The sequence below is a fragment of the Pogoniulus pusillus genome, chromosome 13, assembly GCF_015220805.1.
Source record: "Pogoniulus pusillus isolate bPogPus1 chromosome 13, bPogPus1.pri, whole genome shotgun sequence".
In the NCBI taxonomy this organism is placed as follows: domain Eukaryota; kingdom Metazoa; phylum Chordata; class Aves; order Piciformes; family Lybiidae; genus Pogoniulus; species Pogoniulus pusillus.
In genome coordinates, this window is record NC_087276.1 from 16600386 (window position 1) to 16626417 (window position 26032).

The 26032-nt window shown below is 55.8% G+C and overlaps 1 protein-coding gene across 8 annotated transcripts in view; it reads right to left on the reverse strand.

Annotated features, from left to right (window-relative positions):
* The window catches only part of CAPN15 (calpain 15), a 62996-nt gene that overhangs the window by 20048 nt on the left and 16916 nt on the right, over nt 1-26032 (reverse strand). For 6 of the 8 annotated variants that reach the window (XM_064153148.1, XM_064153152.1, XM_064153150.1 and 3 more), the window contains one exon: nt 24512-24836. The exons of 1 other annotated variant lie outside the window; for it this stretch is intronic. In XM_064153148.1, coding sequence (XP_064009218.1) covers nt 24512-24687 — 176 coding nt within the window. In that variant the 5' untranslated portion in view covers nt 24688-24836. Of the gene's footprint in view, nt 1-15022; nt 15044-24511; nt 24837-26032 lie in introns of those variants that run through there. One more of the 8 variants, XM_064153155.1, reaches the window with a different exon arrangement.

Consider the following 26032-nt stretch of genomic DNA (forward strand, 5'->3'; position numbering starts at 1 on the left):
TTCCAACTGAGCTGGTCCCTTCCAACCTGCACTGCTTGCACAAGACTCTGAGCAGGGCCAGCTCTGCAGGAGAAGCCTCTAAGTCCGTCCCATGCCCTCAGCTCTTCCTGGGAACACCAAATTTCAGTTGGCCAAAGGAAAGAGCAGCTTCAGTTGTGGGAGCAGCACCCCAGCAGGCTCACCACTACCTGCCTCACTTCTACAACCAAGTTCCACTGCACCACCAGCTGCAGCAAAGGGAAAGAAAACCTTTGATGCCATGGAAGGCAGGTGCAGGAAGCTAGGAGATGCTGCTGCAGCCTGCAGAGGCAACCAGGTCCTGGCTGGTCACCAGCATCCCCAGCAGCAGCAGCAGCTGCACGACAAGCTTCCCAAAGCAGCTGAGCAGGCTGCACTGCAGCAGCAGGGGCTTGAGGAGACAGAAGATGCAGCAGGAAGCATCCTGAGGAGGAGGAAAGTGACCTCTGGTTTGGCTGGGGACCTGAGAAACACTCCTGGGCAGCAGGAGTGATCCAAGCAAATTGCAAGCCAAGAGCAGCCGGAGGAGCAGTTCCTCCTCACGGAGAGATCAGATACAACCTTCAACTCCCTTCCTAAATCAGCTCTTTCTCAGAATAAAGCCCCAGCTCCAGAAATCCATCTCCTTGCAAGTGAGAAGCTTGCAGATCCATTCTCCTTCATCTGCCAGGCCTTCCTTGGCTGAGCACTGCCAGGTTTTATTTACCGGAGCTATTTAAAGAATCTAAGAGCAATATTAGCATTGATTTTTCTGCCTCCAGCCCTCCAGCTGCGAGCTGTTGTGCCCTCTCCCACCATGGCAGCACCAGAGTGGGAGCCCACGCCTCAGCAAAGCGAGGGCAGGAGCTGTGTGCCCAGCTTCTGCAGAAGCAGGGAAACAAACAGGGCCAGGAAGTGCACCCTGGATCCTGTCACACCCATTTCTCTTCCTGGAGGAGGTTCATCAAATCACAGGCATCAGCAAAAGGCAAAGCAAAGGCTGTCAGCATCTTGCAGCAGCCATGGTCAAGCTCCCACAGCGTTCCAGGCTGTTACCACTCCAAAAAATCACAGAATCATAGAATCAAGCAGGCTGGAAGAAACCTCCGAGATCATCCAGCCCAACCTAGCACCCAGCCCTGGCCACTCAACCAGACCATGGCACTAAGTGCCTCATCCAGTCTATTCTTGAGCACCTCTAGGGATGGTGACTCTACCACCTCCCTGGGCAGCCCATTCCAATGCCAATCACTCTCTCTGTGCAGAACTTCCTAACACCCAGCCTATGCCTCCCCTGGCACAACCTGAGACTGTGTCTCCTTGTTCTGTTGCTGGTTGCCTGGCAGCAGAGCCCAACCCCACCTGGCTACAGCCTCCCTTCAGGTAGCTGTAGACAGCAGTGAGGTCTGCCCTGAGCTTCCTCTTCTCCAGGCTGCACTCCCTCAGCCTCTCCTCACAGGGCTGTGCTCCAGGCCCCTCACCAGCTTCATCACCCTTCTCTGGACATGTTCCAGTACCTCAACATCCAGTCCAAGCCCCTCTGCATTCACCAGGGACATCCTCCACTAGATCAGGTTGCCCAGAACCCTGTCCAGCCTCACCTTGAATACCTCCAGGCATGGGGCCCCAACCACCTCCCTAGGCAACCTGTTGCAGTGTTCCTGCTCCTTCTGCTGCCTCCTGCTGCAGAACTTGTTCCTAAAGTGCCTGGCTGATGCTGCTGCTTGTCCCCCACCCTCCAGACACTTATAAACATCAATAAGGCCCCCTCTTGGGCTGCTCTTTTCCAGGCCAACCAGGCCCAAGTCTCTCAGCCTTTCCTCATCACTTTCCAGTCCCTTCATCATCCTCATAGCCTCTACTGAACTCTCCCCAGCAGACTTCTGTCTCTCTTGAACTGGAGAGCCCAGAACTGGACACAATACTCCAGCTGTGGTCTCAGCAAAGATGACAGAGGGCACAATGCCGGGAGGCAATGCTGAATGCTGGCCCTTGGTCCATCCCTCGTGGTACAATTCCCACCAGCACCCTGCCAGTAGCAGCAGCAGCCTCTGCCCCATGAGAAGAATAAGCTCTCAAAAGTGAATAGGCTGAAGGAGAATCCCAACCACAGCCCATCCAAGCTCTGCACTTCTCCCAACTAAGCCTGCCTGGCTGCTTACCCTGCAGCCAACAAGCCCACATGAGGCATCCTGGGGGGCATGAAGAAGAGTGTGGGCAGCAAGGCAAAGGAGGTTCTTCTCCCACTCTACTCTGCCCTATGGAGGCCGCAGCTGGAGGCAACCTGGGGGGCATGAAGAAGAGTGTGGGCAGCAGGGCAAAGGAGGTTCTCCTCCCACTCTACTCTGCTCTAGGGAGGCCACAGCCAGTTCAGGAGAGACAGAGAACTGCTGGAGAGAGTCCAGGAGAGGCTGAATGACCTCACACCTCCAGCAGCATGGACAGGGCAGTGCCCATGCAGCCATGCTTCCCACCACAGCTCTACCCAACCAAGGCAGGGTGCACACCAGCTGGCAGGGGACACCACCATGCTGGCAGCACTGCACCTGCCTTGGCAGACATGAGAGTGTAATTAGAACGTTTAACAAAGACTAAGGAGGGTTCTCAGCCAAGACAGCAGCTGTCAGCAGGCTGATCAGGGCCCAGGGAGCCTCGCTGCTGGCTCTGCCTTGCCAAGGACAGTCCACCAGGGAGGTGACAACCTCTAGAGGGAGATGATGGCCAAGACCCTGAGGCAGCTTTGTAGGCAGGATCACAGAATCCTAGAGTGATCCAAGCTGGAAGGGACCTTAAAGATCATCCAGTGCCAACCTCCCACCAGCCCACAAGGCCTCATCCAGCCTAGCCTTGAACACCTTTGGGGAGGTTGTGGATCACAGAACTACAGCAGCACTGAATATGATTCTGTGATCCACAACCTTCCTGAGCAACCTGTGCCAGTCTTTCTCCACCCTCACGGCAATTTCTTCCTCATCTCCACTCTCAGTCTCCCCCCTCTCAGCTCAAAATCATTGTCCCTTGTCCTGGCACTCGCAGTCCTTGTCCAAAGTCCCTCCCCAGCTTTCCTGCAGCCCCTTCAGTTACTGGAAGGCTGCTCTGAGGTCTCCCTGGAGCCTTCTCTTCTCCAGGCTGCACAGCCCCAAGTCTCCCTGCCTGTCCCCACAGCAGAGGTTCACCAGTCCTCTTATCATCTTGATTGCCTCCTCTGGACCCTCTGCAGCAGCTCCATGTCCTTGTGCTAGGGACACCAGAACTGGAGGCTGTGCTGTAGGTGTGGTCTCAGCAGGACCAGGCAGCAGAGCTGCCCAAGGGATGTGTGACTGTTCACCTCTGGACACAGAAGTGGCAGAGGAAGACTCAGGAGGGAAGGGAGTGTCCCTGCAGGGTCATCGGGGCCCTCTTCTTCTTGCAGGAAGTCTCCTCTGACTAAAGTGGGGCAGAACTGTCAGGACAAGACAAAGCAAAGATGAAGAAGGCACCAGCTAGTCACCTTCCAAGCTCACCCTGGGCCAGCCACAGCTCAGTCCCTGAGAGGAGCATCTGCTGAGCAGGGAATTCAGGAGTCTCTGCTGAGCCTGTGTGCTGCTACAGAGCCCTGACTGCTTCCTGCCCAGGCGTCTGCCTGCACCACCTCTGGGACCAAAGGCTTTTCTGGAGCCTCAGCAGAGCAGAAGACAGGAAGGCACAGGGCAGGGTGCAAGAGCAGGGCAGTGCCCCAGAACCTGCAACCTGCATCCTTCCTGCCGGCAGGGAGCTGGGGGCATGCCAAGGCTCCGTGGCGTGCGGCTGAGCTCCAGGGCAGGAGATGGCAACCAGCCCTGGCCAGGAGCACCGTGGATTGAGGTGAGCTGGGCACTGGAGCCAAGCTGCCAGGGCTCCACTGCAGAGCCCCCGGGTTACAGGCTCAGAGGGAGGCTGCCCCTCTCAACAAGGCTCCTGCAGAGCAGCTAAAGCCTCCAAACTTCCTGCTTCAGCTTCTCTCCCGCGGTAAAGCAAGAAGAATCAATCGTCCTGTGTCAGCAACGCACAAACCCTGAGCTCCCAGAGCAGGCTGTAGCAGAGCCCTGCCTGACACCACCAGCAAACCCAGCAGAACTTTGTGGGAGACAAAGGAAAAGCACCAAGAACAGCAGGCTAGAAGATCCCTGCCTCGACTGGCTGCCAGTCAGATCCCCTCTCCCCTCCTCCCCCCCATCCAGCTGTTCCCTAACTCCTCCTTCCAGCGGCACAGAGCGCCCCGACCTGCTCAGCCCTCACCCCTCCGACCTACCACATCTCCAGGGCCAGCGGAGCAGAAGGCAGCTGCTGTGCCTGCGCCAGGAGGGCTGCGGGAGCTCAGGACCCGCACAGCATCGCTCCGGAGGCCACCGGGCTGGGGCTTGGTGGCCCACAGCTGGTGAAGCCCAGGCGAAGAGCTGCTGCTGGCTGAGCTGACTCACTCTTGCAGAGCCAGGCAAGGCTGGGAGGCTGGACCAGGGGATGGTTGCAGCAGCTCTCCTGGCAGGGAAACACCAGCAACTGGGGTTTTCCACTTCGTACTCACTTCTGGAGGAGCATCACTGGAGGAAAACAGCCTCTGATCCCCACCCCCGAGGCTGCACAAGTGTCACCACCTCTCTGCTGGCACCCTACAAGCAGGGCAGGTGGCAGAAGTATTTCCAAACCCTGCCTCTTGTGCTTCTCCAAAGCCAGGCAAGGAAATGAAATTGGTTTCAGTATCAGCAACCCTCACCCACCCTCTAAGATAGGCTTTAGACCAGCAGGGACAGGTCCCTCTGCCCTTTCCTCCCACTATGCACCAGCACAGATCTGCTGAGCAAGGGCAGAGGCTGCAAAGAAAACCTTCCCTACGCTCACCCAGGCACTCCTGGAGCATCACAGCAGAGCAAGCAAGTCAGACCACGCCAGGCAGGCCCACTGCAGATGTGCCCACTGCAGATGTGCCCACCACAGAGGGGCCCGTGCCAGGCCACTGTGTCTCTAAGAGGAAGCAGCTCTCACTTGCACAAGGGCAATGGGGGAGGATCTCAGGATAACTCAGGTGCTTCTTAGAGTGAAGGGCCCAAAACTCAACCCAGGATTTGAGCTGTAGCTGAGCACAGGAGGACAATCCCTGCCCTGCTCCTGCTGGTCACACCATTGCTGACCCAGGTGGCCACCTGGGCACACCCTGGCTCCTCTTCAGCTGAAGCAGCAGTGGGACCTAACCATCACACCCAGAAAGATCACCTCTCCAAAGCAGCCCTCTTCACACAACCTCTATCTCCTACCACACGGCTCTTTGAGCTGGAGCTTCACTCTGAGCCACTCCATTGTCTTTACTCCCTCAGTCTGGTTGAGGGGAGCCACAGCAGCAACAACTACACAGGTTCCTGCTTTTGGTGAAACAGTTGACGAAATAAAGGCTCCTAGATCCTGAAATATTCATCCCCAAGTGCTCCAGAGCTTTAGCAGGTATTTATATCTGCCCTCCCTCTGCAGAGTCAACCCAGGACACTCAGCCACTTCCCAGGAACAAAGCTCAGACAGAGGAAGGGAAAAGCAGAGGGACCAGCCTGTGCCTCTTCCACAGAATCCCAAAATGAGTTGACTTGGAGGGGAGCTTCAAGATCATCCAGTGCCAACTCTCTGCCATGGGCAGGGACACCTCCCACCAGCACAGGTTGCTTAAGGCCTCATCCATTCTGGCCTTGAACACCTCCATGCCAATCATGTGGGGCAGCCACGACCTCCATGCCAAACTGATCTCTGGCCAGGAGCCTTCTTCTGCCTGGAGGTTACCTCCTCCCAGACCCAGCAAAGCATCCTGACCACTCACTCACTGGGGCAGGACAAGCACCTTGGTGCAGCAGCAGCAGCCAGTGGCTTCCACTGGTGTTGGCTCACAAGGGACTTATTCTGCTTAGTAAAGCAGTGGTGGCAGAGGAGAATCACCAAAGCAGAAGGCAGTGAAACAACTAAATCTCATTCTGCAGCAGGAGACCCTGCAAGACTGAGCACTCTGGGGGGAATGGGGCCATCAAAGACCCATTAACACCCCAAATCCACCCCAGAAGGTGCCCAGAGGCTCAGACAGACACTAAGCTTCCCAAGCTGGTGGCACACCCCAGTTTCTGGGAATTTCTCAGTGCCCAGGAGGTTTCTTGCTCTCTTTAGCTTCCACTTTCTCACAGTGGACACAGCTCCCAAAGCACTCTGCCAGCTGAGATGTGCTCCAGCAGCCAGGGAAAGAAGTTGTGGGTTTTAATGAGGAGTTCCCAGGAGAAAACTAAACTCTGCTAATGAGAAGCCTGAGAGGGAAAAAAAAGAAGCCTGGCCCCAGCTGCATGGAGTTCACCCAGCAGCAGCAGGGTTCTCCTGGCAGCCAGCAAACCACACAACATGCTCTCAGACTGCAGCTCTATCTGCCCCTGACTCTGTCCTCACCTCCTCTGAAACACAGCTTGCCTGTATCAAGGCAGAGGTGAAGGGAGAGAGGCTGCAGGGCAGGGCAGACTTGAAGGCAATGCTCTGCCAGCACAGCTGCTTGCAAAGGATACAAGTGAGACAGAGAACATAATCCTCTGTCCTCCTCTGGCCCACAGCTGCCCAGGAGCCCACAGCTGGGACAGAAGCACCCTGAAAGCTCCTGCAGCATGCCCCAAATTCTGGCTTGGATGACTGAAGGAAGGTGAGGAGGCTTGGAGAAGGCAGGGTTTGACCCAGGAAAAGGAGGGAAGCTGTCAAGACTGGGGTGGGAACCAGAAGAGCAGAGGCATGACTGGGACAGAAGCACCCTGAAAGCTCCTGCAGTGTGCCCCAAGGTCTGGCTGTGATAACAGAAGGAAGCTGAGGAGACTGTGATCACTTGGGCAGAAAAATCCATGGCCAGGTTTGGCCCAGAAAAAGGAGAGGGAAGGTGTCAAGACTGGGGTGGGAGCCAGAAGGGCAGAGGCATGACTGGGACAGAAGCACTCTGAAAGCTCCTGCAACATGCCCCAAAGTCTGGCTGTGATGGCTGAAATTGTGGAGACTTGGAGAGTGGAATCCCTGGCAGGGTCTGGCCCAGGAAAGGAGAGCAGCAGAGTCTTTGAAGGGCTTTGCCCATCTGAAGAGATGGCTCAGGGGAGCTGCTGGCCCAGCACTGCTGCCCAGATGCCAAGTGGTACCCATCTGGAAGGAGCAAACCTTGCACTAGTTCTAAGGCAGCAGATCCTCAGCTGATGGACTGGTGGCTGGAGGCTCTTCTGTTCTTCATGCCCAATCCTCAAAGCAGCAGCAGCAGCTGGAAGTTTTGCCCTGAGAACACCACAGCGTGGGGCAGTAGCTTTCAGGTCCCTTCACAGCTCCAGTGTTGCAAGACACCAGTTTCCAGGAGAAAACCAGTTTGGCTGGCAGAGCCCTGTGTGGAAGAGGCATGTTGAGACAGCAGCATTCCCAAAGGCTCTTGTGCTAAGGAGCAGCTTCCCAAAGCTCTGCCAGGGCAGCGAGAAGAGCCCTGGGGATATGAACGGAAGAAGCAGGAAGAGTACTTAAATGAGGTCAGCAAAGTCCAGGATCTAGCTTTGTTCAAACGCCAGGAGGTGTCTGCAGGCTCTGAGGAAGGACCAAAGTGTCTGCAGGCTCTGAATCTACAGGCTCTGAGGAAGGACCAAAGTGTCTGCAGGCTCTGGATCCACAGGCTCTGAGGAAGGACCAAAGTGTCTGCAGGCTCTGGATCTACAGGCTCTGAGGAAGGACCAAAGTGTCTGCAGGCTCTGGATCTACAGGCTCTGAGGAAGGACCAAAGTGTCTGCAGGCTCTGAATCTACAGGCTCTGAGGAAGGACCAAAGTGTCTGCAGGCTCTGAATCTACAGGCTCTGAGGAAGGACCAAAGTGTCTGCAGGCTCTGAATCTACAGGCTCTGAGGAAGGAACAAAGTGTCTGCAGGCTCTGAATCTACAGGCTCTGAGGAAGGAACAAAGTGTCTGCAGGCTCTGGATCCACAGGCTCTGAGGAAGGACCAAAGTGTCTGCAGGCTCTGAGGAAGGACCAAGTCGTCTCACCCTCAGAAGCACCTCCTGTGCCTGACCAAGGTTACCAGGGTGCAGGGCCCAGGTGAGCTGCCCAGTAGCAATAGGACCTCTTCATAAATGAGAACAGAGGTGTCAAGAATGTGCCACTCTGGCACCCAGAGGCATGGGATCATCATGAGAAGAACAACCCAGAAAGGTCTCTCTGCAGCTGCAGCCCTGAGGACAGCCACCTGCACATCCTCAGCTCCCCTCAAGCTCCAAGATCGATTCCAGGCTGCTCTAATTACCAAGCTCATCCTCACATGTCAGCATGGGAAGCTTCTGCAGCTGCAACCACAGCTGCCTTCAAAGAAACCAAATCAGCACAGGGCTGCTGCTGCCACCACTCCTGCCCTCACCTCCTTCAGCACCTCTTCCAGGGCGTCAGGAACAAGAGGGGGCACAGGAACAAGAGGGAGAGGATTTACCACCAATGTGGCCAAGGTGCCCCAGAGGAGCTGGAAGCTGATGTTCTTCACCACTACTGCTAGACCAACTCATTGCAAATCCTGAAACCACAGAACTGTTTGGGTGGGAAAAGCCTTCCAGACTCAGCCAGTCCAAGCAGCAACCCAACACCACCATGGCCACCAAACCCTGGCCCCAAGTGCCATGGCCACAGGTTTCTGTAACACCTCCAGAGATGAGGACTCCACCACCTCCCTGGGCAGCCGAGGCCAGGCCCTGGCCACTCTGGCAGCAAAGAAATTGTTCCTCCTAGGGGAAGCTGAGAGGCAACAACAGAGGAGGGAGCTCAGAGGAAGACCTCTTGCCCACTAGCTCCAAGGGAGTGGCACACAACCTTGGAATGAACAAGGGCACCTCTCCCAGGTGTGTCAACATCACCTAGGTCTCAGCAGTGCATTTAAGACAACAAAATCTTGCCCTTCCTCCTCTGTGGGCAAAGCTGGTGGTGAAGGGGATGTTCTGTGGCCTCCTTGGGTGCTCTTCATGATCTCATTAACCCTGTGCTGCCCTTCCCTGGGATCTTCTGGGTCGCTGCCCTTTTTAAAGGGCAACAGTTCTGCTGGATTTGGAACTAAAACCCAACGGACTCCCTACAGCTCCCTGAGAGGAGGCTGCAGCCAGCTGGGGGTTGGCCTCTGCTCCCGAGGCTCAGGTGATAGAAGCAGAGGAACTGGCCTGAAATTGTGCCAGCAGAGGGTTAGAATGGTAAGAGGCAGAATAATTTCTTTGCTGCCAGAGTGGTCAGGAACTGGCACAGGCTGCCCAGGGAGGTGGTGGAGTCCCCATCGCTGGAGGGGTTCCAGAAAGGTGTGACCATGGCACCTGGGACCAGGGTTTGGTGGCCATGGTGGTGCTGGTTGGACTGGCTGAGCTTGGAGGCCTTTTCCAACCCAAACCATTCTCTGATTCTGTCTGGGATGTCACAAAAAGTGAGATGGGTGGCCAGAAGATCTCCAAGTGGAAGAATTTCCATTGAAGTGCAGGAGGGAATGGACCAGAGGACATCTCTTGGGATGTCTCATGTCTGGAGAGCACGAGACAGGATCGAGGAGCTGTGGGTGATGCTCTGTGAGCAACTCCACACCCCTACCTCTGTCTCACAGCTCAGCTTCAAAGCACCACACTATGCTTTGAGAGAGGAAATTAAATCCCTTCTTCCTGGGATGAAAAGAGGATTCAAAGCTGTCTGCTGCCTTTGAGGCCTGAAAGGCAAAACGCTGCTGCTGGAGGATGCCAGGGTGGAGGGGGCCATGAGCCTCTTCAGGGCTTGTGGGGCCATCACAACACAGGCAGAGCCATGGGGAAGAAGCTGGGAGGACCCTGCTGAGCCTCTCTCTCCTTTGGTCTCATCCACCCTGGGCTGCTGCTTGCTGCAGGAACGAGCCTCTCTCATCCTAAATTCTGCTTGGCAAGAGGAAGCAAGGCAGGCACAGCTCCAGGGGGCAATTAAGGAAAACCAACAGTAATCAAGAGCTTGGGCCCATCTGGGATGGAAGGAGAGAGAAAGATTCCTCTTGCCATCAGGCCTCAGCCTGAGGAGGCTGCAGCCTGGCAGAGTGAGGGGGAAGCAGAGCCCCCAGCCTCCTCCTCCTCTCCTGGGGCTTTGGCTTGGCACCAGCCCAGCTCCTGGCACAGCTGCGGCTGGGAGCTCTTCCTGCGAACCAGCAAACTTCTGAGGGCCCAAGCCCACACTCTGCAGTGTCCCAGTCCCACCCCTGAGCACCAGGAGTGCAAGAGAGGCTGCCAAGGGGCAGCGCAGCCCTGGCAGCTCCCCACAGCCTCAGAGCTCAGCCGGCAGTCGAATCAGCCACCAAGCCACTGCAGCTACACCACAAACATCACCTGGCAGCAAGGGGAAGGTGGGCATGGAGGCTCCTCCAGAGCCAGTGCCACCAACGAGCAAGCCCTGCTAGCTCTTGACACGAGCAGCTCTGCTGGTGACAGGAGAAGGCAGAGAGCAAGCCTGAATTTGCTCTCTCCTGCTTCACATCTGCAGCCCCTCCAAAGGACACAGGTCCCAGAGGAGAACCTCAAGGCACAGAGTGAGCTCCCAGAGGAGCTGGGTGTTGGGAGCTGGCACCCCCCACACCACCCCTTTCCACCAAGGCTTTGGCTGCACACACAGTGTCCAAGGGCACTCACACTCACTGCCAGCTGCCGGAGAAGCAGGGCAGGAAGGCTTGGCACAGCCCCAGGTCCCTCCATGCTTTACTGACCTGGCTTGGAGCAGGGCTGAGAGCTCGCCCAGCTGGGCTGCCTGGGCCACCATGAAGAAAAGAGCCTTCAGAGAGCAGCAAACCCACCAAAGCTCACAGATGGCTCCAGCCTTTCCTGCTTCTGGCTCAGCCGCAGCTCCTCCAGCCCTGTTGCCCTCACCAGGTTATGCCAGGTCAAGCAGATGAACGCCAGGCTGCACAGAGTTCGCTGCTGCTGCTGCATCAGCTGTGGTTTGGGAGCTGCTGTGGTGCTGCAGCCAGCAGGTTCTGCTCTCCCTGCAGGCTCGGGGAGGGAAGCACAAGGGGGGAGAAGCTGGCTGAGGGGCCGCTGGCACTCAGGGCAGGCTCGGCAGCATCTCCTCCAAGCAGCACGGGAAAGCAATCCCTTCTGACACACGGGGGGGAGCCTGCAGCAGGGCTGGCCCTCGCTGTCAGAGCTGCTGAACCACAGAGGCTGCCACGCTGCAGAGACAGGGGAGGGCACCAGCAGTCGGCTGAGGTGGGCACCACTCAGGGAGGGAGGAGATCAGAGGCTCAGGATCATGGAATTGTTTTGCTGGAAAGAAACATTTAAGGTCATCCAGTCCAACCCTTAAGCCAGCACTGCCAGGGCACTGCCGACCCATGGCACTCAGCACCACATCCACAGGGCTCTGAAACCACTCCAGGCATGGGGACTTCACCACTGCCCTGCACAGCCTGCTTTGATCTGCCACTCCCAGAGTGCCAGCAGGGTGGGGTTGGAAGGGACCTCTGGAGATCATCCAGCCCAAGCCTCTGCCAAAGCAGGGCACCCATAGCAGCTTGCCCAGCAGCACAGTGCCCAGCTGCCCTTGGAAGCTCTCCACACAAGGACACTCCACAGCCTCTCTGGGCAGCCTGCTCCAGGCCTCCAGCACCCTCACAACAAACAACTTTCTCCTCCTGTTCAGATGGAACCTCCTGGCTGCCACTTTGTGCCCCTGTGCCCCTTGGCCTGGCCCTGGGCACCACTGACAAGAGCCTGGCCCCAGCCTCTTGCCCCCTACAGCTCCTTTAGCTCTTGCTGAGCATTGCTCAGCTGCCCTCTGGGGCTGCTCTTCTGCAGGCTCTCAGCCCCAGGGCTCTCAGCCTTTGCTCCTCCCAGAGCTGCTCCAGGCCCCTCAGCAGCTTTGCAGCCTGCCCTGGACTCTCCCCAGCAGTTCTCTGTCTCTCCTGAACTGGGGAGCCCAGGACTGGACCCAGGACTCCAGCTGTGGCCTCCCTCGGGCCACGCAGAGGGGCAGAACCTGGGCAGCACTGAAGGCACTGACAGAGCACAGGTCCTGCCCCACCACTAAATCTACAACAAACCAGACATGAATTTGTCCAGTCCTGGTCATGCTCCTTCATCATCCTCCTGCTCACCAGCACAACGATCTCCTAAACCTTTGGGTCAACCCAAACCTGCTCTTTGCAAGCAGCAACAACCAAGTCTGGGAGCACAAACTCGCCTGCATGCCAGAACAGAAAGCAGCTGGAGTCACATCTGAGTGCTGCCAAGGGGAAGACGAAAGGCTTCAGACACTGCTCCTTTCTTGCTGGCACTTTGTGGGCTCTTCTCACTTTCCCCACACAGCTCATTCAACTGCTCATTTTCCACAGGTGGTGCAGTTCCAGCTGCTCCTGGGAGGCTTTCCCAGCTTTGCTGAGCCATTTGGTTTGTTACAGCTACCAAAGGGCTGGGGTGGGGAGAGAGGATCACAGGAAAACAAACCCTGCTCTTGGGTCACAACAAGCCCAGGAAGGCTCCAGGCTTGAGGCTCAGTGGCTGGAAAGTGCACAGCAGAAAAGGACCTGGGAGTGTTGATGGAGAGCAGCTGAAGATGAGCCAGGGCATGCCCAGGTGGGCAAGGAGGCCACCAGCAGCCTGGCCTGGATCAGCAATGCTGTGGGCAGCAGGAACAGGGCAAAGATTGTGCCCCTGTGCTAAGCACTGGGGAGGCCACACCTTGAAGCCTGGGTTCACTTTTATGCCACTCACTCCAAAAAGGAGCAGGTCTAGAGAAGGGCAGCAATGCTGGAGAAGGGTCTGGAGAAGAGGACTGGGGAGGAGCAGCTGAGGGAGCTGGGGGTGTGCAGCCTGCAGAAGAGGAGGCTCCCTAGGAACAAGTGACAGAGGAGAGGAAATGGCCTCAAGTTGTGCCAGGGGAGGGTTAGGCTGGACATGAGAAGAAACTTCTTCACGGGAAGGGTTCTCAAGCCCTGCCCCAGGCTGCCCAGGGAGATGGTTGAATGCCCATCCCTGGAGGGGTTTCCCAGAGGCAGAGCTGTGGTGCTGAGGCCACGGCTCAGCCCCAGCCTTGATGTATGGTTGGCCTGGATGGACGTTAGGTCTTTTCCAACCAAACCATCTGTGCATCTGAGATTGCCATTCAGAGAGCTACCAGGAGCTCTGAGCATCCAGGCACCAGACACCAGCACGTGGCCACAGGGCAGCAGAGAACCTCTTCTGTCTGCATCCATCAGACAAAGGGCTGGCAGTGAGTTTCTCACTCCTCACCTACACCACATTAGGTCCTTCAGTGCTAGTGAGCAGATTTACAGTAGCTCAGGTCACCAGGACTCCACTCCCCTTTCTAGAGCAGTGCCACCTGAACAGGATGAAGGTTCAACCTCCAGGACACGGCCAGAGCCAGAGAGGAGATGAAACAGGAGCTAAGCAGGAGCTGAAGCAGACACTCAGCCCTTGCAAATGGCGTTTGTGCCAAAGGCAGCTCTGCCACCTCCCCCTCCAACCTCGGAGCCCTGCCTGAGGACACTCAGTGCCTGGCACTGCACACACACAGGCTGAGAGGCAGCAGGCACTGAGCTCCATGTCCCTTCCTACTGTAGAAGCCTCTCAAAGGTAGGAAGCTGTCCCAAGGAGCTGCCCTTCAGCCCAGCTGCAGAATCAGCAGCCAGAGCACCACTGGAAGAGCTCAGAGCCCTGGGCATGGTGATCCTTCAAGGAAGCTATGATCACCTCGCTCCAGGTGCCACTGAGATGGCCTTGGAGAAGCACAGCACAGCCTGCTCTGAAGGAGGACCTAAGCACGGAGGCAGAGAAAGGAACCCTTCAGAGCCAGGAAGCTGAGAAAGGGAGAGGGAAGGAGAGCACTGCTGGGGCCGATGCCTGTGGTTACCTTCTACAACAAAGCCCCAGCAGGGAGCGGAGGAGGCAAGGAAAAGGAGAAAGAAACTCAACTCATTAAGCTGCTCTCTCATCTGAGGAGCTGCTGACAGCTTCAGCAACAAGAGTGGACTCTTGGGACCCAAGGACATTTGATTCCTCCCCTCATTCAGCTACCCACACCCCAGCTATGTTTGAACAACCACTTCACAAGCACCCCCTGCAGAGGAAAGCAAGCTGGCCCGGGGAGAGCTCTGCTGCTTCTTGTCACTCCTCTGTCTTTAAGCCAATTAAGGAATTGCTTTTCAAGTGGTCTATCTCAAACGAGTCTGAAGCCTCTGGAAAACAGAGCCGGGCAGAGGCAAGGTGGCCATCTGGAGCCCCAGACACTGCAGTGCCTGCTGGCTCTGTGCTTCTCTGCAAACATCTCAGCCACTCCACCCCCCCAGCTCCATTCTGTAACAGTCCCTTGTCCTGAGATGTGGGACTAAGACTGTGGGCCCAGAAGAGGCAGGAAGACCTGATTGGACTGCAAATAAGGCACCCAGGACCCCCCTACAGCAACAACTCTCACATGGGAAGGCTGGAAGAGATCATTTAGTAGTGGCCACTGACCCAAACTGCTGCTCCCCTCAGATTTATGCTGGTTTGTAGAGCTGTTAAGGTAAAATTTGCAGAGTGGTGGAGGAAGAGAGAGAAAGAGAAGAAAGGAGCAGAAAGAGAGAGGGAAAACAGATCAGGAGTAACAGCAGAGCTCCAGAGCTGTCTGCTCCCATCTCTCACATCTCCCCAGAATAAATCACTCTGCATTTCCAGCTGCTGGGCTCCCTTCAGAGGGGGGCACAGGCAGGGTGCAGCCAATAGAAACTCATCCATCTGCACAGCACTCAGTGTCAGCCTGGAGAAATGCAGCAGGCAGAGAGTGGCAGGCAAGGTCCATGGCATCTGCAGGCTGCTGGTTGCTCTCAGGGCTGCTATAGAGCAGCCACCAAGGCACCAGGGGACAGCAGAAGGGACACCTCTACCCCAAAGGTCATCCCCCTGCCTTCTACCTCCCTCATCCCAGCTCTGGTTGGGTACCATTCCTACCACAGGACAGCAGAAGGGACACCTCCACCCTGAAAGTCATCTCTCTACTTTCTATCTCATCTCAGATGTGCTTGGGTACCATTCCTACCTCTTAAGGTATGAAGTGAGATAAATCCCCCACAGGTATCTCCAGGAGCTTGGCAGCTCTGCGGGACAAAGACTGAAGGACCAGGCAGATGCAGCTCCAGCCACAGCTTCTCCTTCCTCTTCCTCATCATGAAGCCCTGCATGTCCCAAGGGTCACAGGATTGCCCCACTCAGACTCCCACTGCCTTGGGCACAAACTTGAACATAGAAACTTCCATCTTAATATGAAGAGAAACTTGTTTGGTGTGAGGGTGGTAGAGCCCTGGAGCAGGCTGCCCAGAGAGGTTGTGGAGTCTCCTTCTCTGGAGACTCACTTCTCTGTGTGAGCTGCCCTGGGTGCTCCTGCTCTGGCAGGGGGGTGGGACTGGATGATCTCCAGAGGTCACTTCTAGCCTCTACCATTCTGTGCTGCTGTGAAGAGGGCTGCCAAGATCAGGTTGCCTTGCACCTCTCAAAGAAGCCTGGCCCTGCTCTGCAGAGCTGGATGCTGACACAAGACCTTCAAGGACAAAGCAAAAACTCTTTAATGAACTTGAAGATAACAGCTTCTTCTTGACACCCAGAGAGGCTCTCCTTGCCCTGAGCCAGCTGCTCTGTCCCCTGCTGCTGGAACCACAGCAGACATTCAGTCCAAGGAGGCTTTGGGTCACCACCTCAGTATCTCTTCTAAGAAAGAGCCAGGACAGCCTCAAGGAGTCACACCTGGCTCCAGAAACCACAACAGGGCCATTTAACAACAGATCAAGAGACTCACAGCTTGCGTTGGGTTGGAAGGGACCTTCCAAGGGCATAGTCTAACTCCCTGCAGGCATCAGGAACACCTCCAACCAGCGCAGGCTGCACAGGGACACAGCAAGGCTGACCTTGAATGCCTGCAGGGATGGCCTCAGCCACAGCCCTGGGCAGCCTGTACCAGTATTTTACCACTCTCACCAGCTCAGGGTGCTCAAGGCCTCATCCAACCTGGCCTTCAACTCCTCCAGGGAGGTTGTGGGTGACAGAATCACAGAATGTGATCTATGATCATAATTCCCCTTGGCCTGGCTCAGACACCCCCAGCAAAAGTCCTCTGCAGCCTTCCTGCAGGATCCCTTCAGGCACTGGCAGGCAGCTCTGAGGTCCCCCTGGAGCCTTCTCCCCTCCAGGCTGAACACTCTCAGCTCCCTCAGCCTGTGCTCACAGCAGAGCTGCTGCAGATAGGGAGCAAAGAGAGAGTTTGTTTGGGTACCTACTGATGACTTTGGTCTCTGCTGCTTTGCACCATCCTCCAAATTCTTCATGGCTCCAGAGTCAGCAACAGCCTCGATGTAAACACCTGAGAGGCTTTGTGAGAAAGCAGAGGGCTGGAAGCAGGCAGCACTGAAGGAGGATGTGCAGGGCTGGAAGCCTTGGGTGGATGTAGACCATGCCAGTTCCTTGGCACCACACTTTCTGGAGCAGGACACAGATCCAGCTCCCAGGGAAAACTGGCAAGCAAAGAGTTACCAGCCCAGTGTTCAAGCAGGTATCCAAGACAACCTGCAGCATCATTACTACACCAAATCCCTGCTCAACTTCCATGTCTCAACATCTTCCAGAGAGAGCAGAAGCCTCCCAGGGATGCATGCATCCACCTGACAGCAGTGCCTGGGGAAGGCAACTGATCTCCGGCGGGATGAGCAGGCATGTCCTGAATACCAGAGCTGGAGAGAACCTCACTGGGCTCCTCTGAAACCTCCTCAGCCCTCCCCTGTGGATAGAGGCAGAGCAGATCTTGGTTATCCCTAGCTTTTCCACGTCTCTATTCTTTATATGGAGGCCTGGGCTGGGGAGCTGGACCAGTCAGATCCAGAGGTAGGGACTCTCGCAAGAGGCAACTCTCTGAGCACACTCAACTCCAAGCAGGCTGCTGCTAAAATCCAGGGAATTGTGCTTGCCCCAAGCCCTCAGCCCTCTTGCAGTCACTTCTGCAAAAAGCATGGCCATTGGTACACTGAGGCTGCCAGAGCTGATGGCCAACCTGGAAGTCTGATGGCAGACTTCAGAGGAGGAAGAAATTCTTTGCACTGAGGGTGGGGAGGCACTGGAACAGGTTGCTCACCTCCCTGGAGGTGCTGAAGGCCAGGCTGGATGAGGCCTTGAGCAACTTGGGCTGCTGGGGGGTGTCTCTGCCCATGGCAGGGGGTTGGAGCTGGATGACCTTGAAGCTTCCTTCCAATCCAAGCCATTCTGTGAATCTGGAGGGTCTTATCCAGGCAAAATGATTCAGCGCTTCTATTTTGGCCCTCTAGCTCTTCATCTCTGCCAGCCCACTCTTCCTCTGGGTCTTGCTTCTCCCAACAAGAAACACCTCCTCCAGACACCACTTCTGCTGATGCCATGGTTGAAGGTGGAATGCCAAGACACAGAAGGGTGGGAAGGAGATGCACACAACCACATTCCCCCTCCACTCAGGATGCCAGTGGCCTGTTATTAACACTGATGTGTCCACCGGGATGAGCAGAGGGCTGAAGCTCCTCTCCTATGAGGACAGGCTAAAAGAGTGGAGGCTGTTCAGTCTGGAGAAGAGAAGGCTCCAGGGAGACCTTCTTGTGGCCTTTCAGTGTCTGAAGGGGGCTACAATAAAGCTGACACACTTTGTAGGGTGTCAGGGAGTGATAAGACTGGGGGGAAATAGAGCAAAACTAGAAGTGGAGAGGTTCAGATTAGATGTTAGGAAGAAGTTCTTCACCATGAGGATGCTGAGACACTGGCACAGGTTGCTCAGGGAGATGCTGGAAGCCTTATTCCTGGAGGTCTTTAAGGCCAGGCTGGCTGTGGCTCTGGGGAACCTGATCTAGTGTGAGGTGTCTGTGCCCATGGCAGGGGGGTTGGAACTCGAGGTCCTGTCCAGGCCAGCCAATTCTGTGATTCTATGACCTCCCTCAGTCTCCAGATGACTCAAAGCCCCCAGGGTGGGGCTGTGTGGCTGCTCCTTAGCAGTTGAGACTTGCTGCCTTTGATGCAGGCTTCCCAAACAGTGATGTTGTGGGTGGCTCACCATGGCTTTCTCCTCCAGAATTGGTGCTTCTGGAGAGCAAGGGGGACTGGTACAGCAAATGCCTTCCCACCAGCTGCCAACAACAAAAGCAGGGCTCCTCGCTGCCCTCTCATAGCAGAGAGATTTAGATATATTTAGCATTCAACAGAGCTTGTTCCTCCCTCCACAGGCAGAGGCCCAGAGGTGTTTCATTCTGAAGAGCTTTTTTATGGAGGAAAACCACAAAGCCTGTCCACAATGCTGGGGAAAAGCCCAGCAGGGCATCTGCTCTGCAAAAGAAAGGAGCTCAGGGAGCTGCAGCCAACCTGAGTGGTGACACTGCACAGATCTTGCAGGGCTTTCCCCTGCATTGTGCACAGGGGAATGTGCAGAGCTGGGAGAGGGGAGATTGAGAGCGGAGATGAGGAAGAAATTGGTTGCAGTGAGGGTGGGGAGGCACTGGAACTGGAGGTGTTGAAGGCCAGGCTGGATGAGGCCTTGAGCAACCTGGGCTGGTGGGAGCTGTTCCTGCCAATACAGGGAGTTGGCACTGGATGATCTTGAAGGTCCCTTCCAACCCAACCCACTCTAGGATTCTGTGGCTCTGTAAAGCCACTCTGGAGCAGAGTGAACACAGCAGATCTTCATCCTCAACAGGACTCTCTTGTCCCTCTTTACAAACCCTGGCCAATGAGGAGTATCACAGAAGCACAGAACCTTAGAGGCTGGAAGGGACCTCCAGAGATCATCCAGTCCAACCCCCCTGCCAAGCAGGATCTCCCAGGGTAGTCTGCACAGGAATGCATCCAGATGGGTTTGGGAAGCCTCCAGAGAAGGAGACTCCACAATCTCTCTGGGCAGCCTGCTCCAGGTCTCTGTCACCCTCATTGTGAAGAAGTTTCTCCTCACATGGAGCTCAAACCTTCTCTGTTCCAGTTTGCAGCTGCTGCTCCTTGGCTTATTGCTGTGCACCACCCAAAAGAGCTTGGCCCCAGCCACTTGCCCCCCACCCCTCAGGTGTTTGTACACATGGATCAGATCTCCTCTCAGCCTTCTCTTCTCCAGACTAAGCAGCCCCAGGGATCTCAGTCTCTCTCCACAGGGGGAGATGCTCAAGGCCCACACTCATCCTCCTGCCTCTCTCTGTGGACCCTCTCCAGCAGGTCTCTGTCTCTCCTGAACTGGGGAGCCCCAAACTGGACACAGTATTGCAGGTGTGGTCTCAGCAGGGCAGAGCAGAGGGGCAGGAGAACCTCCCTAGCCCTGCTGGACACACTTCTCCTGATGCCCCCCAGGATGCCATCTGCTCTCTTGGCCACAAGGGCACATTGCTGGCCCATGCAGAACTTACTCCCCACCAGCACTCTAAGGTCTTCCTCCACTTAGTTGTTTTCCAGCAGGGCAGCCCCAACCTGTCCTGTTGCCTGTTGTTATTCCTCCCCAGAGTGCGTGAGCAGAAACCCTCCCTCAGATCTCCTCTGGGAGATGATGCAGTGTCTTAGCACAGAATGGTCTGGGTTGGAAATGACCTCCAAAGGTCATCTAGTTCAAGCCCTTCTGCAGTAAGCAGGGACATCCTCAGCTACATCAGGTTGCCCAGAGCCTTGCAGATGCAGAAGGATGCAGGCTGCAGAGGTGCCACCACCACTGCCAGCAGCAGCAGGAGAAAGCACCGTGAGCCCAGGGCTCCCAGACTGTCCAAGTGCAGCAGCTGCAGCAATGCAGCTATGTCCTACCACCAGCACCTGGGCCTCTGGCACTGCACCTTGCTGCTCTCGGCTTCATGAGGGTTTGGCACATCAGGAAGCTGAGCCAGGATGGGTTTGTTGGTTCAGCTGCGCTCTCCTCCAACAACAATCCAGGCCAAGAACCTTTAAGCACAGAAGCAAAGAGTCCAAGGGGACTTGCAACTTGTCCCTTTCTTACCCTTTTCTTCAGCCCAGCTCCTGCCTCAGCTTTCCAGCCTCTTTTGCTTCTCAGCCTCCCACACTCAAGGGCAAGACTTTGGCACTTGAGCAACTCCTCCCCTGCTCCAGACTAGCAATGAAGCCACCTCGGAGCTACTGCCTTGCTCCAGGGAAGCTCCAGCAAGGGAAACACAGGCACCTCACACACCAGCAGCTCTGCATGCAGAGCACTCACTGTGCGTCTGGGCAGAAAGCAGCCCTCAAAGCTGTGCCCACAGCAGCCATGCAGCAGGAGGCTTCCTGCTAGGATTGGAGCTGCCACTCCCAGCCCTTCTCCTCCCTCTGCCTGGGGGCTGACAGACACAGACTGGGACCTGGCACCACTCTCAGCAGCACAGGAGGACTTCTCTGCTCTCACTTAGCACCACCCTGCTGCTTGCAGGCACAAAGAAGGCTTCCTGAGGAGCTCGGTGCAGTGCCCACACTCAGCCTGCTGCCTGGGCACTGCAGGATGTAACCCACACCTCTGGAGCACACAGGAGTGCAGGGCAGCTGGAAGAGATCACTTCACACATCACTCAGGAGGGGGTTTGCGGATCAAGGAGCTGAGCCATGATGGGTTTGTAGGTTCAGCTGAACCCTCTCCTCCAACAACAGCTCAGGCCAAGCACTTTTACACAAGGAGGAGCCCAAGGGGACTTGCAACTAAGACAGAATTTGGCTACAAAAAAGGGCTCCCAGGACTGGACTTGGAAACATCTTTGCCTTAAGCAGAGGTTTCAGCAGCAAGATGCCACTGCCATGCAGCTACACCTGGTACCTCTGCTCTCTGAAGAAGCTGAGGCCTCCTGGCAGGATGGGCAAGGCAGGGCCATGCTCTCCTTCAAAAGGTGGGCTGCTGGCACAGAGACTCTGCAGCTCAGGCCACTCAAAGGACTCGAGTCTGGATGTCACTGCTGCTTCTACCTTCAAGGCTATTTTTCTTCTCCCTGTCCACTTGTCTTCAGCAAAGAGAGAACTCCATATCACCAGCTTCACCCAGGCCAAAAGAGATCCTGCAGCTCCTCCCAGCTCCTCAGAAGCCAAACAGTGCTGATTCCTTCCCTAATTCCCACCACTCCATGAGGGAAGCCTCTCCCAACTCCCCACCAATACAGACTGAAGTCAGTGGTGAAGCAGCTGCCAGCTTCCCATTTCCCTGCAGGGAAGGTCTCTGCTCACCCCTGAGGCAGGCCAGGGCAGCCTGGCTCTGTGCTGCTCCACAGCAGCCAAAGCATTCCCAGCTAGGAGAGCCAGGACAGGAAAGCAGCAGGAAACCAAAGTCTATCCCACAAGCTCCTGTCCAGCCTCAAATTGACTCCCCAGTACTCCACTTCCTTCCTGCACTGCAGGACTCCAAGGACCTTCAGGGGCAGAGAAACCTCCCATGGCCTCCTTCATTTTTTGAGGGCATCTATTTCTCTCTTGCCCTCTGGAAGCCAACCCTCTGCTGCTTCCTCACCCTCTCGTTTGCCCAGCTGGCCGTGGGAAGGGCAGAGCCTTTGATGCCTGCCAACCTGGCTTGATCTCAGCAGCTCTTTTGAAGACACTTCCACAAGCACTGCCTGGAGCCAGCTCTTCCCACGCTCCCTGAGTCACAGCCAGCAGCTTCCCTGTCTCCAGGAATCACGCAGCACTTAGCCAGGATGAGCAGGGGAAATCCATCAGGATCAGACAAGCAACTCCTGTCCCAACAGGACACTGCTTTATCTGCACCCACACCACCACATCCTGCCCTTGCCCTGGCATCTGCTGCGGCACCAAGGTCGCCTGCTCAGGACATTCCCTTCCAGGGGCAGGATTTCTGCTCTGGTTTCTCAAGCTCCTCTCCAAGCTACAGATTTTGAGCCATGAGGCTACCCAGACACATCCCCTCCAGCTCTGCACTGGAAGCTCTTCAGCTCCAGTGCTGGCTGCACACAGCTGTGGATTTATTTCAGATTGACTGAATGGGTTGGCTTGGAAGGGACCTTCAAGATCATCCAGTGCCAAGGGCAGGGACATCTCCCACCACCCCAGGTTGCTCAAGGCTTCATCCAACATGATCTTGGACACTTCCAGGGAGGCTGTGGATGACAGAATCTGATTATGGATCACATTCTGTGATTCTGTGGTGCACAACCTCCCTGGGCAACCTGCTCCAGTCTCTCCCCACCCTCGCTGTGCAGAACTTCCTCCTGATGTCCAACCTAACTCTACCCTGCTCCAGTTTCAAACCACTGTCTCTTGTCCTATCCCCATAGGTCTTTCTAAAGCAGCTCCTCTCCAGCTTAGCTATTGACCTGTGAGCTGTCAACTCCTTCCACAGCTTCTCAATGTAGCAAATCTCAAACCACCAGTCCCAAAGGAATAATCCTGCAGGAAGGCCCTCAGCTGTGTCTCAGGGTGCCTCTAAAGCAAGACAGGACAACCCCTACACAGTACAAGTGATTGACCAGAGATGTGGAGCAGCCACCAAGGCTGATGCAGACAGCAGATGCTGCTGGGAACTGCACAAAGCAACCTTGGTAAAGGCCTCTTGGGCACTGCTGGGAAGCCAAGCCCATGGCAGCTGATTGTTTTCTCACTGCTACCAGCTCAACAAGAAAGTCCTAGGCAGGGCTACAAAGGTGCAAAGCAGGATACTGCTTGTCTCAGAGGCTGCCAGAGTTGTGCCCCAGCCCCCAGGAAGCACATTCCAGGACTGGCAGCAGAAGGAGGACTACACACCAGCTACTACACGAGCACCACAGCAAACGCCTCCAGTGAAAGCCACAGCGGGTGGGGGACGCTCAGAAGCAAGCAGCTACTCCTCAAAGACCAGCAGCTCCCAACAGACTCAAGCAAGGACAGAGACCCACCCAGGCTGCAGGCTACACAGAGCAGGCATTATGCGAAGGCTGGAGGGTTACTAGCACAGAACACAGCAGCCTCTGCAGCCAGGACCCCGGGGCAGAGGGGTTTGAGGTGCTTCTGACATACCTCTCGACCTGTGCAGACTGAGCACAGGACTCCAGCCCTCCAGCATGGAGAAAAACCTCCTCACTGCAAGTGGCTGATGGGGAAGGGTTCAGACACTTATCAGGTGCTGATTTCATCCAAGAGGGATAGAATCATGGAATGTTGGAATCACAGAATGGTCTGGGTTGGAAGTGAGCTCTGAAGGTCATCCAGTCCAACCTCCTCTGCAGTCAGCAGAGGCATCCTCAACTAGATCAGGTTGTCCAGAGCCCTGTCTGGCCTCACCTTGAGCTACCTCCCCGGGCAACCTGTTCCAGTGCTCCACCACCCTCCTGATGCAGAACTTGTTCCTCGCATCCAATCTCAATCTGCTCTGGTTTGAAGCTATTGCCTCTCATCCTGTCCCTGCAGGCCCTTGGGAAGAGTCCCTCTGCAGCCTTCTTGTAGCCCCTTCAGGTACTGGCAGGCTGCTGTTAGGTCTCCCCACAGCCTTCTCTTCTCCAGGCTGAACACCCTCAGCTCCTTCATCCTGTCCTTGTATCAGAGCTACTCCAACCCCCTGATCATTTTCATGGCCTACTCTGGACCTGCTCCATCAGGTCCATGTCTTTCCTGCCTTGAGGGCTCCAGACCTGGATGCAGCACTGCAGGTGGGGTCAGAGCAGAGCAAAGTGGCAGAACTTCCTCTCTCTATTTGCTGGCCACACTGCCTTTGATGCAGTCCAGTCTGCCACTGGCCTTTTCTTACAAGAAGAGAAGGAAGAGACCTTTAAGATCATGGAGTCTAACCTTCAACCTGAGAGACAGGGTTGGAAACACTGAGCTCTTTTTCAGAGTCATTTTGGTTGGGTGTGTTTTGTACCTCTGGACCTGGTGGTCAAAAGTATTCCACTGCTTTTGCCAGAAATAATGGTTCATGGTTGGACTCGATGGTCTTAAAGTTATTTTCCAACCTAAATCATTCCATGATTCCAAATGACTCCATAATTCCAAAACAGCTTCTGTTCTTCTGAGCTCAGAAACTCTTACTCCTTATAGCCACCCAACTTGGGGTTGCAGTTCTCCATCTGGGACACCTACAGTGTAGATCATGGACTCATAGAATCCCAGCATGGTGGGGTTGGAAGGGACCCTCTAGGGATCATCCAGCCCAACCCCCCCTGCCAAAGCAGGGCACCCACAGCAGCTTGCCCAGCAGCACAGTGCCCAGCTGCCCTTGGAAGCTCTCCACACAAGGAGACTCCACAGCCTCTCTGGGCAGCCTGCTCCAGGCCTCCAGCACCCTCACAGGGAAGGAGCTGTGAGGTCAGAAATGAGCCCCAAGAACGTGGGCAAACTGTTAACTGAGATCCCATTCCCCAGCAGCCACTTCACAGTTGAGGTGAGGAGGAAGAGCTGAGCTGAATCCTGCAGCCTTTTCCACGGGAGCCATCAGCAGCCCTGAGCAAAGGCCAAGGCTTGGCTCTGCTCACTGCAGATTTAGCCGTGGAGGAGGACCTGAGCCAAGCCTGCAGCAGGATGCAAAGCCCCTCCTGCCCCAGCGGCGGGGCCCTGGCCTCAAGCTGAGAGGTGAGCAGGTAAGCAGGCTCCTTCCCCTCCTCCTTACCTTCGCAGCCGCTGCTGCAGCTGCTGGTGCTGCCTGGTTAGGAGGGCACTGTCCCACACGGGGCCACCGGGGCTACTCCTACACCAGCTCACGGCCGGGTGCCCGGGGTAGGGCGCGCCCGCGAAGCCATGGTCCGACTCCGTCTCCGCGGCCAGCGACGAGGCAGAGCTCCCCATGGCTGCCCCGACCCGAGCCAGCCCACGTGGAAGCTTTAGCCTAGGTTAGGTCCGAGGCAGCGGCACTGGGGGCGGTGCGGGTGGCACAGGCGAGGAGGCGCCGCGGCATGGGCTGCTGTAAAGCTCAGACTGGAGAAGGGAGGTCGGTGCTGAGCAGGAGTTGGAGTGTGTGGAAGGGGGGAGAGAACAAATGACAAAGACAAATAAGAGAGGAAACAAAGAAAAACAAACAAAGAGGGAAGAAAGAGAGAGAGAGAAAGGTAAGCTGTGATTCAGGCAAACACCCTCTGCTTTGAGAAGCCTTTTCATGCATGCTCTGCCCCACAGCTCACCGGCGTGGGAAGGGCTGGATGGGGGCTCCCGCAGAGCCTCTCCACACTTAACCACCAGGAACTCTCAGCAGCCCAAGGAAAGCACACCAGAGCCCAGCAGAAAGCCTGTGTCCCCACGGGGAAGCAGCAGCAGCAAAGGGGGAAGCAAGCGCTGCTTGGAGCTCAAACCAGCAGCCCTTGGAACCACAGCCACAAAGAGGCTGCTCTGAAAGCTCTGGGCTCTGACTGGCACACCAGGGTTTGGTCCCTAAGCTCCCAGAAGCATGACTTGGGGGCTGCCTCCTTTCCTGCTCCCCAGTACCACCACAGGGAAACTGAAAACAGACTGGGAATCTGCAGCAGTATGAATTCTATGGCTACCAACTGCTTTTCACAGAACCTCACACTGCTTGGAGTTGGAAGTGACATTAAAGATCCTCCAGTTCCAACTCCCTGCCATAGGCAGGGACACCTTCCACTGGGCCAGGCTGCTGAAGGCCTTCATCTCAAGCCTATTTTGAGCTGGTGCTGAGCATGCCCCTACCCACAGAAGCAAGATGTGGGGCTTTGCTTATTCTTCCTTTCCTCCCTCTCCCTTTCCTACTCCTTGCAATTTGTTCTTCGAGCATCCTCAGAGTGAAGCATTTCACATCCCTCTAAGCACCCAAAGAAGTTTAAGCACGCTCTTGTCCCTCCTTAAAGGCAAAAGGCAGAGCAATCTGGCTGCATGTCAGGAAGAATGGATCAAGGAAACATTTAACAGAACAGAAAAGAAGACACAATGGAAGAAGGGAAGAAAAAAAAAGAAACAAGCAGGGCTGAGCTTCTTCAGTTACCCACCAGGATTTACAGAGATGAATGAATTAGAGACAGACCTTTGCAAAGCAACCACTTTGTGCTGGGGAAAAAAAAAAGACGGAAGCAGAGACTCCTGAAATACAATTTTTCAATCCCAGACTTGATCTAAGGGATCAAGGAAAGCCTTCAGAGAGAAGAGGCTGCAGAAGGAGGCAGCTCAAGGAGCGGCAGGTGCA